Raw genomic sequence first — 18,400 nt, forward strand, 5'->3', positions numbered from 1 at the left:
AGAGTATTTACAAATGTTATCTGTTAGGTAGTAAAGTTTTGTTGAATTTTTTCCAGCACAAATTCCACAGTAAAATAAAGAGGGGATACTGGTGTTTTTGTATAAAAATTCTTAACAGATGGATAAAGGCAATTTTCCTGAGAGAAGATTTGTTCTTGAAATATTTCTCTTTAACAACTGGAAATATAGAAATGGGATGTAGTTGTAAAAGAAGCATAAGAATGTCTAAGTTAACATTTTTCTTTTAAATTATTTAAGTACCATTAAGTTAAAATGTTTACATTCATTATAAAAAATGTTGTTAAATCTTATGCAAATGATTTAACACTGATTGCTGCAACGCAAATTGCACTTTTTAAAAAAATTATTGTTTACATGGAAGAAAAATATCTTGTTTGCTACCCTGTTTACAAATCCCGACTGACCTCAGGTCAGTCCCACAATGTGAACTTTGAGACATCAGTCACAGTGTACGTTAAGTCATAATGCAGTCTTGCACACGGAGTAATATTTTTGACGAGAAACCTCACGAACTGACTCAGCCTCCAGAGGTGTGTACCAAATGGCCTCAAATGGTCTTCTCCATGAAAGCACGTGAAATTCAGGTGTGGAAAAGGTACGAAGAAATTCTGGAATAACCAAAACCGATCAGAAGAAGCACATGATTTGGGGCAATACACATAAAACCCTTTTTTAAAAAAAATCTCTCAATATTCCTTAGCAGGCAAGGCCCCGGTCCTAGTCCCAGTTTCTGGAAGTGGCACAGAGGACGTCAGATCCCCCGGCACACCCAGAGGCAGGCTGGCTGGAAGTGGCCGTGGCCAGGAGGAGGTGACGTGCTGTGGGCTGCACTGGCCCTTCCCTGGAAGCCCTCCATCTTCTCTCTGGCTCTTCAGAGTCAGGGGCAGGGTGGTAAGGCAGAGCAAGCCTCTTGGGAAATACATCTCTTTCGAAATAAAGGCACGGAAATCACACGTCAGAGGAATGTTCTGTCAGCATACTCGCCCTGGTCTGGACGGCTTGACAAAATCCCCGCAGCGGGCTCAGGCCAGGGCGAGGGCGCACCAGGAATCCTGTCTCACCGAGGATGTGACTTCGGCCGGGGAGGCCAGGCTGACGCCTATGTACAACCCATCTTGACCTGAGTACTTGAGCTCGCTGTTCTCAGGATTAGTGCTCTCTCCCGCGCCAGACATCACTGAGGTGCCCGCCTGGCGGAAGAGAGGGATAGAGGGGGAAAGAGAAGGGGAGAGACAGTTATCGATCAATCTGTCAGGCGGCACCATCTTGCAAGCTAAGCACATGGAGACAAAGGAGATGGGCAGGGGGGCCCAGGCAAGAGCTGCCCACCATGTTGCATGGTGCCACTGACCTACCCCTGGCCACGTAAACTCTTAGAAACATTCTCCTGTGAACTTGAGAACTCACAGCAGTAATTCCTGGCAAGATGCACAGCTGGACAAAGGTAGGAAAAAGGAACTGCAGGAGGCCTACTTGTAAAAAGTACCAAACTCTCAGCTCTCTGGCAGTGAAACAAACCACACCGCCTAGGTAAGTAGGTCTTAATGACGCCCACACAATCTAATCATTTCAAAAGAGAAAATGCAGAGCCCCCCCCCCCCCCCCCCCCCCCCCCGCACACACACAGCAGAGCTACAACCTTAGCCGTTATGCCAAAGTCTAATATGGAAAGCCACACAGCTCAGCGAGGCATGATAAATGAAATTTTTGAGCACTGACTTCATGGAAAATGAACCCACGTGTACACAGGTTTAGTATCTACCGCATTTACCTGAATTCTTTTCAAGGAGAACCGGCCATTTTGAAGGCAGACCACATTATAAAGAAAATGCTAACATCTTATATCTGTCATGGTGGTGGCAATCATTTGTTGAAACAAAAGATCACTCCTCTTGTTTCATTCATTCCTTCCATCCAAATGAGAAAGGCCAAATAGAAAACATGGTATAATTTAGTAGAATCAAACCAAAATAACTAAAATCATGTTTAGACTACAGTTTAAGAAAACAGTTGCATTTGACTTTTTTAAAAAATTCTAAGCATGGGGCACCTGGGTGGCTCAGTCGGTTGAGCGTCTGACTCTTGACTTTGGCTTAGGTCATTATCTCGGTTTGTGGTATCAAGCACCACATCGGGTTCTGTGCTGAGCATGGAGCCTGCTGGGGATTTTCTCTCTTCCTTCCTCCCTCTCTGCCCCTCCCCTCCCAAATAAATAAACACTTAAAAAAAAATCTAGCCATGACTAGCATGGTTCCCAGGCGTGGCTCTTGGGTGTGGCCTGGTGTGGCTCCGAGGACAGGGGTCAATGACATCAACAACACCCAGAAAGACAGTGCCCCATCCACACACAGTGCCCCCAGAGGTTGAGAAGCCCCAACATGTCAACACAACATGTCTTCCTGCTTCATCCTTCACCACTCTGAGTTCTAGAACATGCCCCCTCTGGTGTCGGAACTCAGCCCGCACACATGCATCAGCCATAACTTAGACCTGCAGAACATCCTGCTGTCCCCTCCTGCCAGGTACAGGAAACACAGCTGTGTTTCCCTTGGGATTTGTATGCATGCTACACTTAGATAAGGACTTACAAGATCTATAAGGACACAAGGGAACACGCAGGGTCCCAGGGGAAAGAACAGGGTACAGTGACAGCTGGCATAGCTTAGAAGTCTGCACGAACCAGCCTTCCTTCCAACTGAATGCTTACGACCCCATCCACAGGGCCCTCATTTCCTTCCAAAGAGAAAAAGACAAGAGGAAAGACCACTACTCTCTCAAGCGAGCCCACACCTTTTTGGAGAAAGAATGTAAGCCACTGTGGCTACAGAGGGGCCACGGGCCAGCATCCCAGTGACAAGATGTGGCACCACCCCACTGAGAAGGGCAGTCACCTCTGTGGTCTTAGGCCTGATAGCCTGGAACTTGGCCTTACTGTCACACAATTGCTGAATGAGGCTCACTGAGAAAGTATCAGAGCCCAGAGTAAGCTCAGAAGAACTGCCTAAGGTGTCAGGTCTGAGAAGGACACCTAGGGGACAGAGCCTTATGTCAGTTAATGGACCAATGCTGCTTCCACGGTCTGGATGAAAGCATCATGGAAACCCAAGGCTGGCATCTGGGGAAACTGAGCCAAGGGGTACAGTAGACCTCTGCATGACCTCTGTAACTTACTTTGAAGTGATTTTGTAAACCTAAAATCACTTCAAAGTAAAAAGTTTATTAAAAAATAAAGATAGAGGCTCCTGGGTGGCTCAGTTGGTTAAGCAGCCGACTTTGGCTCAGGTCATAATCTTGTGGTTTATAGGTTCGAGCCCCACATCGAGCTCCAGCTCAGAGCCTGGAGCCTGCTACAGATTCTGTATCTCCCTCACTCTCTGCCCCTCCCCTGCTTGCACTCTGCCTCTCTCTGTCTCTCAAAAAGTGAATAAAAACGTTAAAAAAAAAATAAAAAATAAAGATAAAAATAATAAAAAATTAAAATGTAGCCATGATCCCATACTTAAATCATGGCTTTTTCCTTCTAGAAAGCTCTGAAGTTCATTATTTCTTCCTAGCTTTCAAGGCTTAATCCCACAAATTACTGGATGTTTGTTTTTTTGACACAGCTAGAATGTTTTGTGCTTTTCAAAACATCCATTTGTCTGGCTGAGCTGATGTTATATCTCCTTCAGAGAAACACGGGGCACCAGACACAGGCTGAACTGAAAGGTATGCTGAGCCCCCTTGGCTCCACTCGGGAGCCTGGAAGTCAGAGTGGTTTTGCTCTTTCTGGAAAAAAAATCTTGTTTTTCTCTCCAATCTTCACAATAACCACATGAGGCTGGGAAGGAGGGTCTGGCCATGGGACTTCCTATCTGCCCATCTCCACTTCCTCCCAAATGGACAGACCAAAGCCAGCCCCTCACAGCTAACCAATCCATCCCTTTCCTGGCAAAAAGGTGGGTTTGTAAAAATGCAGCGACAACAGTACTGCCACACTCAAACTTCTTTTTAAATTAACACAAACTTAGGGGCACCTGGGTAGCTCAGTCGGTTAAGCAACTGACTTTGGCCCAGGTCATGATCTCACAACTGGTGAGTTCGAGCCCTACATTGGGCTCATTGTTGTCAGTGCAGAGCCTGTTTTGGATCTTTTGTCCTCCTCTCTTTGTCCCACCCCCAACTCTTGCGTGCTCAAGCTCTCTCTCAAAAATAAACAAACATTTTTTAAAAATTGATTAATTATTTAACATTTTAACATAAGACTTAAACTGAGGGCTTTGGGTACATAAGAAAGCAAACTTCACAAAGTCACTGAGATGTCAAAAACTTAGAATTTGAAATAGCTGAAATAATCCTGTCAAACACACCAACAAAACTATGGATTTGGTTACCCGTATAAATAGGGTAAAGTAACTTTAGTCATTAATTCCAGAAACTCCACTATGAGCAAACCCATCACAGACCCAGATTTAATCCCCAAAAAAATAAACAAAAGGGTGATACTCCAGTACTCCGCATTTTAGAAAGGAGCTATCATACAACCAGCAGAGTGGGTGCACTTATAAGTGATGGGTCACACCCAATTCCATATTGATCTACCTATTCCCAGAAAAAAGCACATGTGCATTTCTCTGACTAAATCTGACTTCACCACAGCGAGACTTTCTGAAAGAAAGAGGGTACCCACCCAGATCGGCCCAGGAAGCAGCCCGCCTCACATGGCCAGACATGCTGAGATAGCAGAGGGGTCGTCACCACCACAGGTCAGCAACAAGAAACATTAGCAAGATGTTTATGAGAGCCAGGCACTGGATCTATGAGCCCAAGGAGACAGACGCTCCCTGGGTGAGCTCCCAGGCCACATACATACTTGAAAGTAAGAATGGTCAACTGCCCATCACAGATGATAAATGAGTGGCTGAGACATTGAAAGGGAGCAGTAGGTCTAAAATGGAACCACAGAGGGGAAAGGATTCCGGGGGTGGGCCACACACAGCCTGCAACGCTGGGGACTAATATGGACGGACTTGCAAGCATTACCCTGCTTCAGCCGCCTACTGAGTGAGGTCACCTCTCCGAGCCTCCTCCTGGGGAAACTAGAAACTAGCCCTCACATCACCCATCAAGTAAGGCTGTGACAATTCAATGTTTGCAAAAGCATCAGCATGGTGCCTTGCCATGGTAAGCATCAAGGGAAGCCATTATTACTGGTGAGGAAAGGGTATTCAGAAGGGGAGGCATGCAGGGCACATTCTCAAGCAAAGCCAGCTGAAACAGAAGGATTAAGCAAAAGGGGCAAGGGCACAATGTGGGAGAGGTAACCGAGAAGGCCTCATCTAAAACTCTCTATGCCTCAGGTTCCTCACCTTGAAAATGGAAGCTAAAAAAGACGCATCTGTATCCTGAGGTTATTGCAAGAACTCAATTCATTAAGATACATAAAGCCTTTACAACAGTATCTGACAACAGGAAAATGACAGAAGCAAACAGCACTATTAGTATGATTTTATTATTATTGTTAAGGAACACAGACCTAATTTAATCTCCCCACCTTTGCCAGGGTGGGGAGACTTACCACCATCACTTGGTGGGAGCAAAGGTGGAACTCATTCAGAGCTAACTGAAAACCACCTCAACAATGACCATCTTTTTTTTTTTTTTTTTTTTTTTTTCAAATGCTTATTTTATTTTTGAGGAAGAACGTGAGCCCAGAGGGGAGGTAGGGGGAGACAGAGGATCTGAAGCTGGCTCTGCGCTGACAGCATCTAGCCTAATGCGGGGCTCAAACTCACGAACCATGAGGTCATGACCTGAGCCAAAGTTGGACACTCAACCGACTGAGCCACCCAGGTGCCCCAGCAACGACCTTCTTCTAATTGTTACTGACAACTCTTCAGAGAACAAAACAAAACAAGGTGCTTCTTTAGCCCTTCAAAAGGCTCATGGGCCTTCTTCAAATAAACCACATTAAAGAAATCCTAATACCTTGAACATTATTCTTAACACCTGAGCAATAATCCTAACAGCTACCAACTGAAATACCTATTGTCTTCTTTGATCAGTCAAAAATGACTCCTACGTCAAAGGACAGGCAAATCCCAAATTACATGAGTGATGAGTACCTGAAAAACATCAGCTCATTTGAAATCAAAAGTGACATCTGACTTTCTCAGAAAAAAAAATGTGCTTGTGCCCAACAACCGAGACCCTTATTTGTAGATGGGGATACACTATTTCAACATGAAATACTGCAGTGTACAGCTTTCTTTTGTATGTCACTCATACCTCAATAAAAAATAAAATGTTTATGGAGCACCTGGCTGGCTCAGTCGGTAATTTTTTTTTAATGTTCATTTATTTTTGAGACAGAGAGAGAGAGAGAGAGAGAGGAAGACACAGAATCAGAAGCTGGCTCCAGGCCCCGAGCTGTCAGCACAGAGCCCAACGCGGGGCTCGAACTCACAAACTGCGAGATCATGACCTGAGCTGAAGTCAGACGCTTAACCCGCTGAACCACCCAGGTGCTCCTAGAGCATGAGACTCTTGATCTCAGGGTCATTGGGTTCAAGCCCCACATTGGGAGTAGGGCTTATTTAAATAAAAAAATAAGATAAAAATAAAATAAAAATTTTATGTAATGATACATAATGAGATCACGTGATAAGATCTGATGAGACTCTGACAACCCCAGTCCTCTCATCCATGGCCGGTGCAGCTATATTCTGGTACATGCCTTAAGCAGAGCCATCAAGAACTTTATATCCTACTGAGCTCTGTAATTGCACTTCTGGAGATGTGTTTACAAGGAAAGAATTCAAAGGAAGGGAAAGGCTCCTCATGGGAAGACATTCATGGCACAGTTATTTACAATAGTGGGGATCACGTAAATAATCTAATACCGAATAATACAAGATGGTTTGGAAAAGCAAGGTCCATCCGCTCAGTGAACTATGATGCAATTATTAAAAATAAGATCATGTGGCAAAGTGGGAAAAAATCCTATAATGCAATGTTAAATGAAAAACAGAAGGATATAACTATGTCATCAGTAAAATTTATGCACAAGCGTAAGTATTTCAGGGGAACCCAAGAGAGGTAGGGCCAGGGGACCATCTATCAGCCATCTATACCTTCCTTTGAATATTTTAACTGAAAGGAGTAGTGCTGTCTAACTTTGAGGAAGGTTGAAGACATTAGCACCAGAAATATGATGCAAAAGCACTTGAGGGATGAGCCAGCCTGGAAAGAGTCATAAAGTAGCAGGGGAAAAAATAGAGAGGAACCAGAGAGGAGGAAGTAACAGAGAGAAAGGAGGGCCAGAAGGGCCATGTACCCCTGAAGTCACCTACCTCCATGCCACCTAGCATCGGTTGGAACCTAGCCAGCCATGTACACACGAAACACGGTTGCATGTAAGTTAAAACACCAAACACTCAACACCAGTATTCTAACCATATAAGAAATCTAGAATTGGCACAACTCTCCTTTAGAAACCTGGCTTGTCACATCATTGTTCGTCTTAAGTGTATTTTCCTCTTTAGTATATTCAAGAGCTACCTATCAAGATCAGTACAATTTGGAGGGAAAATCAGAAAACTTAAGACCCTAGACCCAAGGACATGCACACAAAATTACAGGCATAAATTTCAATTGGTTAATGTTTTCCCACATCTAGTTGAAACCTTGAAAGGACTTTAGTTCAGCAAAAGCAGGTATTTGACTCACCTACACCCATCTAACCCAGCCAGTGTTTCTGGACAGAGGCAGAGGGGAGCACCTCAGATTGCCCACAGCTGAACCATCCTTCCTCCTTCTGGTGGACAGTTCAGGCAGGCGGAGGTCCTGGCTCTTTCTCTGATCAAAGTACATTCTGAGGGTGGGGCCGAAATCTGTTCTGTGTTTCCATTCACAGCTTATCTGCCCTCCACCCTCCTACAGACAACTGAAAATGGAGGCACTTCCTGTTGAAAGAATGTGTTATCAGCACCAGACTCAGCCTGGGCTTAGCACTGAACCCAGGCCAGGCTAGGTAGGAGACCTGGCAGAGCAGCTGGGCTGGAAATCTCCCTCTTAAAGGAATAAATGACTTCAGGGACAACCAGGCTGCTGCAGCCAGGACACGGAAAATGTCCACTAGCCTGTGAAGCAGACACAGCTCATCTGTAGGTCACATGGACTTTTTTCTTTTCCTGTGAGAATAATTTTTGGACATATATCTGAAAAGTCAAGGATTTCTGAGCTGATAAACTCGTAGAGTCAGTGGCCAGCAGTGTCTGGCTCACAGTGGGCTCACCCACCCTGTCAGTTCTCTTTCTCCGCCTCTACTTCACACACAACCTTACAGGCAGGCCCAGAGACCCCTCCTAAGGCTGCGTCGGCTGGGCAACCCATCAGAGCTAAGGAAACCCTTACAGAACACAGCCACCCCACAGAAGAATAACACAGGTCCTCTAGCTTATGAATTATAAACATAAATTTCATTTTTGAGGAAGGGAACCAAAAAGGAGTCAACTGGGGTGTGTTTAGTCCTCCATGCCATAATCTCTCTCGATGGAGCCTTGATCTGAAGAAACAAAACACTGCACCCCAGGCAGGTTCAGGGTGAGTGTGTGATCATTCCCAGAGCATGAGACTTTGATGATGATCACACTGCCTCTTTAACTCGAATTCAGACTGTCGGCTTCCATGGCCTCTGATCTGTCCTTCCTACACATCTAAGTAAGCTTGTGGTTACGGCTTTTTCTTGTGTGAGGGGAAGCCGGCCATCCCTCACTGCCAACGCTCTCTTCTCTGCTTTTGTAACCTCTAGGTTAGGCTCTTGCAGTGCTTTACAGTGGCCTGCCTCAAGTTAAAAAAAAAAAAAACTAATCCCAACAAAGGAGAAACACTTTCAGATAAATCTTAACTTCCACCCTAAAAACTACACTCATTGCAGTTTGGATGGAGGTCATAGGACCAGACACAAAAGTGACTCACTAATAGTTTAGGAAGTGGCACAAGATACAGAAACACAAGAGTTCTGTCTCCATCAGGACCCGTGAAACCCGTCTCCAGTAACAACTCAAAGCAAGAGAACATAGCGCCTTCTCTCACAAGCAGGGAGAGTCATGATCACTGCAGCCAATGACCTAACTCAGTTTTCAGCAAAATATTTTACTTATTTCCTTGTAATTTAACAAGCAAGTTCTTTAATGAAGAACTCACTGGCTGTCCCCTTGGGGCCTCACGCCCCTTCTGGGCCTGAGTAGCCCAGGTTATATCCAGTCCCCAGGACGCTGCCCTTTCCAAGTAGGTAAGGACAATTCTATACAATCTAACCTGGGCAAAGGATCCCATTGTTTCATGCATCTATGCACCCATACCAAGTTTGTCACGGTGATGAAAGGCACACCCAGTGTTTATGAGTGCCCTGGGACTATCAGTAAAATGTTAACATACAAACATAAATGGCGGGGGCTGGGGTGCCCCACAACTTGAAGTCACCAGCATTCTAAAGAAAAGGTTTATCTTCTAAAATGAATCAAAATGGATGACTCTAGTTGTCAAATTAGGTGGCAAAGGATCCTGCGGAAAGATTTAAAACCTGGTAAATTATGATCTTTTATTTAAAAAAAAAAAAAAACAACAACTGTTTTTTCAGATTGGATGAGTATCCTCATCTCCCCATTTCGATCGGAAAAAGCAGACCATGGTCTGAGAACCAAGCAGCATTTACAAGAAAGCATTATGAAAGTACTGTCACAAGGAATGAAAAATTGTGGCGATCAGAATAAAATTATTTAAAATGTAGTTACTTTGTTAACACAATAGCTCTACATCTCTTAAAGGAAAGTAAGGATTTATTTCTAATGCCTTGGGATGAAAAAAAAATGCCATGCAAAAATAAAGCACATCACTATTAACTTCCAAGATTATATTTAAATAATACTGTTCTCCTTGAGCTTCAAAGAGGTCTGCAGGCATCTCCCACTTATGCTACACAATGCTCTTAAGGACCAGATGGTAGGAATTACTTTTCCCTTTTAGTAGGAGGAAAACAGAGGCTTTACAAAACCTTGGCAGCTTTACTACAGTCACACATAGGGCTGGAGCTAGTGCCTGGATGCCTGAATCGATTTCCTTCCAGCTGCTACTCCGTGAACCCCAGACTAAACTGCAGACCATACTAAGGCTTCACCATGAATCAAGCAAATAAGCTTAATCAGAGCTTTAAATTAAAAGTGTCTGTACTTAATAAGATAAAAATATGATTCTGGCACGTGCACTCTGGTGAAACCAGGCCATGCTAACAACACCTAAAACTGCAGCACAGCAAGTAAACAGGCATTTGAACATCCTCAGATATTGACTTGAAACTCTTTACTCACAGGACTGCAACAGTACACTGAGATCAATACCTGTCGTTTATTTGTTCAAATCTTTCTTAAAATCTGAAGTCAATAAAATACTCTGTGCTCAGTCCCACAGATCCCAAGTGCTGGGTCTGGTGCGATAGGTAGCTGAATTATGAATTATCACATATGCCAACGCCTGTCTTTGTAGATGCTTTTTAAAGTTATTAAAATTTCAGAAAAAATTAACAGGTAGATCTAAACATGAACAAAGCAAACAGACTGTATTCAGTTCATATCCATTAGATCTTCATATCGCTAGTAACCCTTTTGGCAGACGCCCATGAAACGCATAATAAATTACTTTTGTTCCAGTAAAGGAATTCATTTTCTTCGAAGATTCATTTAGCAATAACATTTCAGAGCATTCTAAGCCAGATTTCTTAAACTTGGGCATGTTTTCCCGTAACATTATTTCATGTTTTGTGACAATTTGTATATTCTTTCAGAGGCCCGGGATGGGGGGTGGGGGGGGCAACTGCAAATAATTTGTAATCTACAGAGAAACTTTGTGTTCTGAAATGAAGCCTTCTAACCTGAGGCTATATGAGAAGGTGTGTGACATTCTCCCCACACTAATGCTCTACCTAGTATTCTGGCTTTCAGGTTGTGATGATGAGTCACTTATTAAACCACAGTCCTGTGATAAATTGGGTGGACAAATATATCATAAACTATTTAAAGAACGATACAGTTGTGCTGTTTCCTAATATACAGATAAAGGCATTGGATATTAATGTAGCGCAATGCATTTTTAATGACTCCTCACCATCCTCCCCATAACACACAGACCTGTGTGCATACACACACATACACACGACACAGAAAGAGGGAAGTCTGGAAGAGGCCTTGAGATCAAAATGAAAGTATGTAAACCCCACACGCTTACGTGTTCCTTGCCAGGTTGGCGTGTGACTTTCACAGTGAAGGCCGATGTGGTCAGACAGGAACGTGAGTTATTAGAAGGAACTGAAAGAAGAAAGGGAGCCTGGCACATAGGGAGCATGAAGATAAAATGCCAACAAAATATTTACGTTCATGGCTTGTAGCAAGAGGCAAGTGGGATGTTAATAACTGTGATGATTGGTCAGCTCCCTGGGAGTGGTAGCAGGCCGGAGACCTCGGTTCCAGTCCCAGCTTCCACACTGGCTGGTTTTGTGACCTTATGGAGTCACTGCGGATTCTGGTTTATAAATGAGGCAATAATGATACCTAACTGCAAGACTCTCACAGACTCTTGTGGGAGATTAATGACTTTTCAACTCTGTTTTTATTCATTTAGAAAAGAGTATCGTAGACTATAAACTCTGAGGGAAATGGACACTTGCCTATTAAATGCTTTTCAATGATTTCATAAAAACTAACTAAAGGCAATTGGAACATTCTTAAAAGTTCCACCTAACTTGGCACTCACTGTGTATCAGATTGAAATCACACCCTTAGAAGGATGTTACTATTGCAACCTTGTGTTTGATACTTTTAAGAGAGCTTTTTATAATCACATTAGGGACATCAACCACAGTAAATTTCACTGCCTGTTATTCTTTTATTACCCAATTGACATAGTCTTAGTACCATAATATATTTTATTTAGAAGTACGATATTGACAAGAAGATTTGTATAATGTGCCTTATGTATTTGGTCGCAAGCAAATCACTTCTCTGGCACCGTTTTCCCACCCGTTTCGGCAGGATGATTTCTGACGCTCAAACTACTAATGAAAATTGGTCAGATTTCTTTAAGAAAATATTATTTTTTCTCTCTGAAGATTTCAATATTGCATAATATCACATATTAATCTAGTATGCCATAATGATAACACTGATGGCCAGACCTGGGTCCAAATCCAAGCCCTGCCTCTTAACATATACACAACCTTGGGCTTGTTACTTTGTTCCGAGTCTCACTCCCCCCTTCACAAACCGAAAATGGAGATAAAACAACATACGTAGAGTGATAATTATGAAAGAGAAAAGGTACCTAAAACACCTGACATGTACAAGTACTTAGAAGCAGACTTCTGCTTTGCTATGTCCAGTATCTCATAAATGATGAAGAATGGAAAAAGGAGAGATTTCTCAGAAGCAAGAGTACAATGATAAAATGCAAGGCTAACACTAATACCCAACTCTCCTGCAACCTAGGACACCTGTAAAATATTCAGCTTAAGAGATGAGCAGTAGGGGCGCCTGGGTGGCTCAGTTGGTTGAGCGTCCAACTCGGGCTCAGGTCATGATCAGTTCAGGTGTTCGAGCCCTGCGTCCAGCTCTGTGCTGATAGCTCAGAGCCTGGAGCCTGCTTCAGATTCTGTGTCTCCCAATCTCTCTGCTCGTGCTCTGTCTCTCTCTCTCAAAAATAAACATTAAAAAAAAAAAAAGGCGAGCAGTAATTTTTTGTCCTGCTCCAGGAGCCTCCTGAACCAGAACTGCTCTGCAGAGTCCAATTCTTCTGAAGGAAAGCAACTCTTACAGTTTTTGTAAGTCCTTCACGAATGTACCTTTCAGCTACTTAACTATTGTAGGAATAGTTAATAATGCAGGATCTATTATTTTATGACCAATCATAATGCCATAGTAAATCCAGTGTGAATAATTACTTGGACAAAAAGACAGTGGAGTATAAATTTGCTAATAAAGAAGCTGTGATTAAAGTGGTGTTTTCCGATTTGCAGCATAGGATGCGAATATCAATACATAAAATCTACAAAAAGATTTTTAAACATTAACCATTAACCTACAAAGTACATAACCTTTCTCCAGAATGCCTTAAAGATGTTAACTGTTGTCTTAAATTGTTCTTCAGAAGAACATCCAGATATCCTAACAAGTGTCAGTCCCTAAATCACTGCTGTAGCCATAAGCACTATGAGGGCACATTAACTCTTTCAAACCACTTGTAGCCCAACATTTAGCACCATGCAGCTCAGAAGTACTTCTGACAAGGTTGTTGAATAGAGTTATTACCAAGGAGTGACTGCAGTCGGGAAACAGGTCTAGCTAGGCACCTAGCATCCCAGAAGAATAAATGAGGCAGGAATGAAGACACCTATCTCACATCGAGAAAATGACCAAACAGCAAGTAAGGCCCACCCTCAAAAACACAGAACCAGCCAGCATCAAATCTGAGATGAGTTCCCTGCCTCAGTCTAAGGAGGTGTGCCTCTCATCGTGGAAGCTGTCTACTACCAGCAACAAACCACAGAGGTGAGGAAACATTTCTTATCCCGAAGACACCATGCCTAACATGTCTCCATTCAGAGGAAGATTCACCTAGCAGCCACCACAAACCGTCTTGCCCTGAGAAGCCCTGGAGACAGAGAAACTAAACCCCAGGCCTACATCGCATGCCATGAGACCAGAGCACGTCACTAGCTCCAAGGGAGGGTTTTTCTAATTACGAAGGGAAACCCTGCTTGTACAACGTACAAGCGGGAGCATGCTAGCATTTGTTTACATCAATTATCAAAATACACCATTAAGAATGCTTTAATTGTTGGACTCCAGCAATCCAGAAAAAGAAACACATTTGTTACTAAAGTTGGGTGCTAGACCAAGTCCATCATTTAGAAATGAAGGTACTTGGCGCCCTACTAAAGGCAGACTTTATATTGATTTGAGCCAGTTTTCAAAGTGTACTTGCACTCAATTCACCGGCCCCATCTCCTGCCTTTGGCTCCACACCCTACACTCTGTGACACTGGCCACTGAAACTATGTCCTTGAAGTACCTCAGATACCATGCTCTTCCTTCTGGAAAGCTCCATCCCAGGGTTTCCCCTGCAAAAATCCTACCCAGCTAATTCAAAAGTACTCTGTGAAGCCATTTCCAACTCTGAGGTTGAATCAACAGCTCCCTCCTTTCGACTCCTACATACTCTACTGTGTCGTTCCTTTAACGCACTTCCACATCTAACCAGCAGTGAGATCTGTCTACACCTGCTCCCCACCACTACCACCACATTCTAAACAATCTGAGGTCAGATACCTTATTTTACTCCATTGTGAACAGGGCCTCCCGAAGCACAATACTATTTAAATGGAGTAGTGACCATAAAGCAAGGATTAGTGAGATATAGCTCATCTCCATTTATTCCAACATTATAGAATTTATGAGGACCTCAACATTTGCAGTTTTAATATAAACTTAAGTAAAAAGTTTTTAAAGTTTTAATATAAACTTAAGTAGTTTTTAATTTTTTTCAGTAATTAGTTACAGAACTACCACTAGGCAGGCAAATATGTTCGGTGATTTCTTATTCCCAGACATTAAGTCTTATTGCTGATTTCAACCCCAAATTAACCCTTCCTGTACCAAAGGAAAGTAAGAGAAATACTTTTGACCTATAAAATTTGAGGATAAAGAGATAAAGCTTATATATACGTACATAATAAATATATATTACATATATAATATATATACCTATTACATATACATATCATATAGATTTTACATACATGTAAAGTGTTCTCTAGTTTTGCTAATTTTCAGCTACAAGTCTTAGAGGAATAAGAATATTTCATACTTATTAAATTTTACTTGGGAATTGCTAAAATAGAACATGTTCCCCTATTTCCCTCCTAAATAATAAAAAACAAAACTATAAAATGTAATTTAGTCAATAAATGGAATTCAATGAAAGATTTAAATATTCTCACAATCCAGAGAAAATATATATATGCCAAAGAAAATCTGTTATCTATTTAAGTTAACTAAATACATATTTTTCAGTAAACCTACAGGTGTAAGAAAATTTTAGCCTGAAAGACTTTTCTGGGAAAATGTATCTTTAAGTTCAAAGGGCACAAAAATCAAGTTAACACATTTCTTAACAAACACAAGAATTCCAAAGGAACAAACAAGACAGGGGCTATTTTATTATTTTATTTTTTAAATATTTACTTTTGAGAAAGAGTGAGAGAGAGAGAGACAGAGCATGAGCGGCGGAAGGGAGACACAGAATCCAAAGCTGGCTCCAGGCTCCGAGCTGTCAGCACGAAGCCCCACGCGGGACTTGAACTTACAAACTGGGAGATCATGACCTGAGCTGAAGTCAGACACTTAACCTAACCCACTGAGCCACCCAGGGGCCCTGTGGGCAGGGGCTAACATATACACCTCTAACATATAACCCACCTCTAACATATACACACCACACATACAAAACCTACAACAAAGAGAAACTGAGTCATAATAAGGTAGCTGGGTCAATGACCTGATGACCATCAGAAGGAATGTCTCCTTTTACAAGAGATCTAGTTAAAACACAAATTAGCAACAAGTATATAAAAAGCTAAGACATTGTAGCTTTACGACAAATAAGGAAAGAAATGAGGCTTCAGAGCACCGCAAAAATGATTTCTGTGGCACTTAGACACTTATCAAGGAAGAATGCCAAATGCTGCGTGCTAGGAATCCTGCCCACTCCTTCACTGCTGTTGGGGAGGGAACCCTGGAGCTTTTGCTCACAGCAGCAGACAGCTTCCCTCTCTCCAGAATATTCAGCTCCTGCTGGGCTAGCTCAGAAACCAGCCACAGACACCTGGTGTCCCCACATGAACATGCCCACATGCAGGACAGGGTAGGAACATCAGGATTTAAGAGGAGCCTGTTAGGGGCGCCTGGGTGGCTCAGTTGGTTAAGTGTCCTGACTCTTGATTTCAGCTCAGGTCATGATCTCACACTTTGTGAGTTCAAGCCTTGCATTTGGCTCCTCTGCCCTGACAGCGAGAAGTCTGCATGGGATTCTCTCTCTCCCACCTCTCTCTGCCCCTCCCCTGCTTGTGCAAGCTCTCTCTCAAAATAAATAAGTAAACTTAAAAAAGAAAAAACACACTTTAAAAAAATAAATAAAAGAAGGCCTGCTGGGAATGCGTACTGATCATGTCCTACACTTTCCCAGGGGGGAATTAAAAGGAACAGCAGGTTTGACATGGACCTTTGCAACAAACATTCTGACTTCCTTGCTGTTACAATCATTAAGATGGACAAGCAGTTATGTCGCCACTTACATCTCAGGTGGCCCCCAGTTCCTGCCTTCCACCGGGAGTATGCCTAAGATTGCCCTTTGTTTTGTAGCTCCGTTGTCCCAATTAAAGTGAAATAACCCTGAACTACTAACTTCCGCCACTTGTGGGCCACAGGGGCCACTGGAGATCAGTGGGACGGACCCATCATCAAAGAAGCCCACCAGGGTGCCATGTACTAGTACCAGGCACAGCCCTGCTTTGCCCACGTAACATTTCCCTCACCTGTGGCACTTCCCCAACTCCTAGAAGCATCCAGTCACAACACCGGCTCCCTCCAACATCACAAACTGTGACCAAAATGGGAAAAGGACACATCTTGTCAGCGCAGCCACCTTTCACAAATGCTTCGGCCAGCTGCTCACAGACGGCTCCCCCAGCGTGGTCCTCCTCACAGCTCTCCCAGCCCCTGGCCGGCCTCACACACCCAGGGAAGGCTCTGAAGGTTCTAAGGGGCCACTGAGTACACACAGTGGCACTCCTCGGCAGTAACCCGGCAAGACCATTCAGGTCTACAACAATTATTCCTGGAGAGGGACAGTTTCCAAAGGCAGCCAGCAGATTGCCTTCTGTGCGGTAGGCCTGGTTCCCCACAACAGCCACGTCAGGTAGGGGCTGCTGGAGACATCCGTGATGGACTAACCTTCGAGAGAACCCCCGAAAGCCTGGGTGCCTGTGGAGCCCAGGTGGGGGAAGGGTGGGAGGTGAGTCCCTACAGAGGGAAGGGAGGAGGGCAAGCAAGCTGTAGCCCCGGCCAGCCGTGAGAAAAGGTGTCACAGAGGCTTTGAGGCTGCTTGGGCTCTGCAAGCTGCCCCCTGGTCAGGTCCGCAGCTCGCATGGCCCGGCTCCCGCGGAGGCTGCACAGGCTAAGGGAATGCTGGGGGCTTGCTGCACGAGACTTTGCACGGAACTGCTCTCAAACTCCACCAACCTCCACAATCCTTACTGCTTTGTCTCCTGGCCTCTAGCAGGGAATGGAGCGTTCCTCCAAATGGCACTGACCGGCAAGCCACCTCCAGCATGCTGAGTCCCAGGTGAGAGATGCCCACTGAAGCACCCAGAGCTCAGCAGCAGAGCTCCCGAGGTCCCTCTTCCAGGCAGGCCAGAGCCGCAGCCCGTCACTGACTTCCCATGGCTCCTCCCCTGGAGGACAACTGATCAGACTTGCAAATGGTCCCTTCTGGTCAAAACCACGAGAGCAAAACGAACCCCACTCGCTGTGGTTCCAAGCCCCCAAAGCCCAATGAGGGGCAAACACCTGTATTTCTGTGCCATTTACCACTCACATTTGGCTTTTTCCATGCTTAAGCTCACCTTAACAAACAAAAGTGACCCGAAGCTGGCAGCGAGCTTCATTTCAGCTGGGAGAGACTGACATCACACTGAAGCCAAAAACCTGGCTGCTACCCTAGTGCTTTCAAAAACCGGTTCATCATTTTGCCCTATGTAGGTAGCTACTACTACATAAGTGTGGCTGAGGACTTAGGGTGTAATAAAGAACATTCTTAAATAATCTTTATCTTTCCATTTCCACACAGGTAAATGTTCTGTTTACCAGTTTGGACCCTTAAAATTACACCTAACCCTTCTGTTAAAGAAAAAAAATCATACACCAGAGTCCACTTTCATAAAGGCTAGAAACGTTCTTTAACATCTATCTATAACAAACAAAAAACAATGGAAAGGCTTTTTGCCTTGTGAAACTCAACAGACTTCTTGTGTGATTAAAGCAAAAAGCAAAAGCCCAACAGAATTTGGGATGGAGGACGAGAAATATCAAATATAATTTTAAGCAGCCTAAAAAACTTCTTTCATGTTTCATTTTTGCTTATTAAACCATTCGAAATATGACGAAGAGAAAACAGCTCTATGGTTCCCAAACCCCGGTCAGAAGACACCTCGAGGGCAACAGTTTCAATTTCACCTGGGGCGCTCGCTCAAAAACACAACTTTCCAAGCCCCACCCCCAGAGACTCTGACTCA

The 18,400-nt window shown here is 43.7% G+C and overlaps 1 protein-coding gene across 1 annotated transcript in view; it reads right to left on the minus strand.

The window, feature by feature from the left end:
* Positions 1-242: 242 nt before the first annotated feature.
* GATA6 (GATA binding protein 6) overlaps positions 243-18,400 on the minus strand; it is a 31,458-nt gene continuing 13,300 nt past the window's right edge. The window contains exon 7 of the mRNA XM_049620368.1: positions 243-1,211. Within this exon, the coding sequence (XP_049476325.1) occupies positions 1,044-1,211 (168 nt within the window). The 3' untranslated portion in view covers positions 243-1,043. The remainder of the gene's footprint in view (positions 1,212-18,400) is intronic.

The sequence above is a fragment of the Panthera uncia genome (genome assembly GCF_023721935.1).
Source record: "Panthera uncia isolate 11264 chromosome D3 unlocalized genomic scaffold, Puncia_PCG_1.0 HiC_scaffold_8, whole genome shotgun sequence".
NCBI lineage: Eukaryota > Metazoa > Chordata > Mammalia > Carnivora > Felidae > Panthera > Panthera uncia.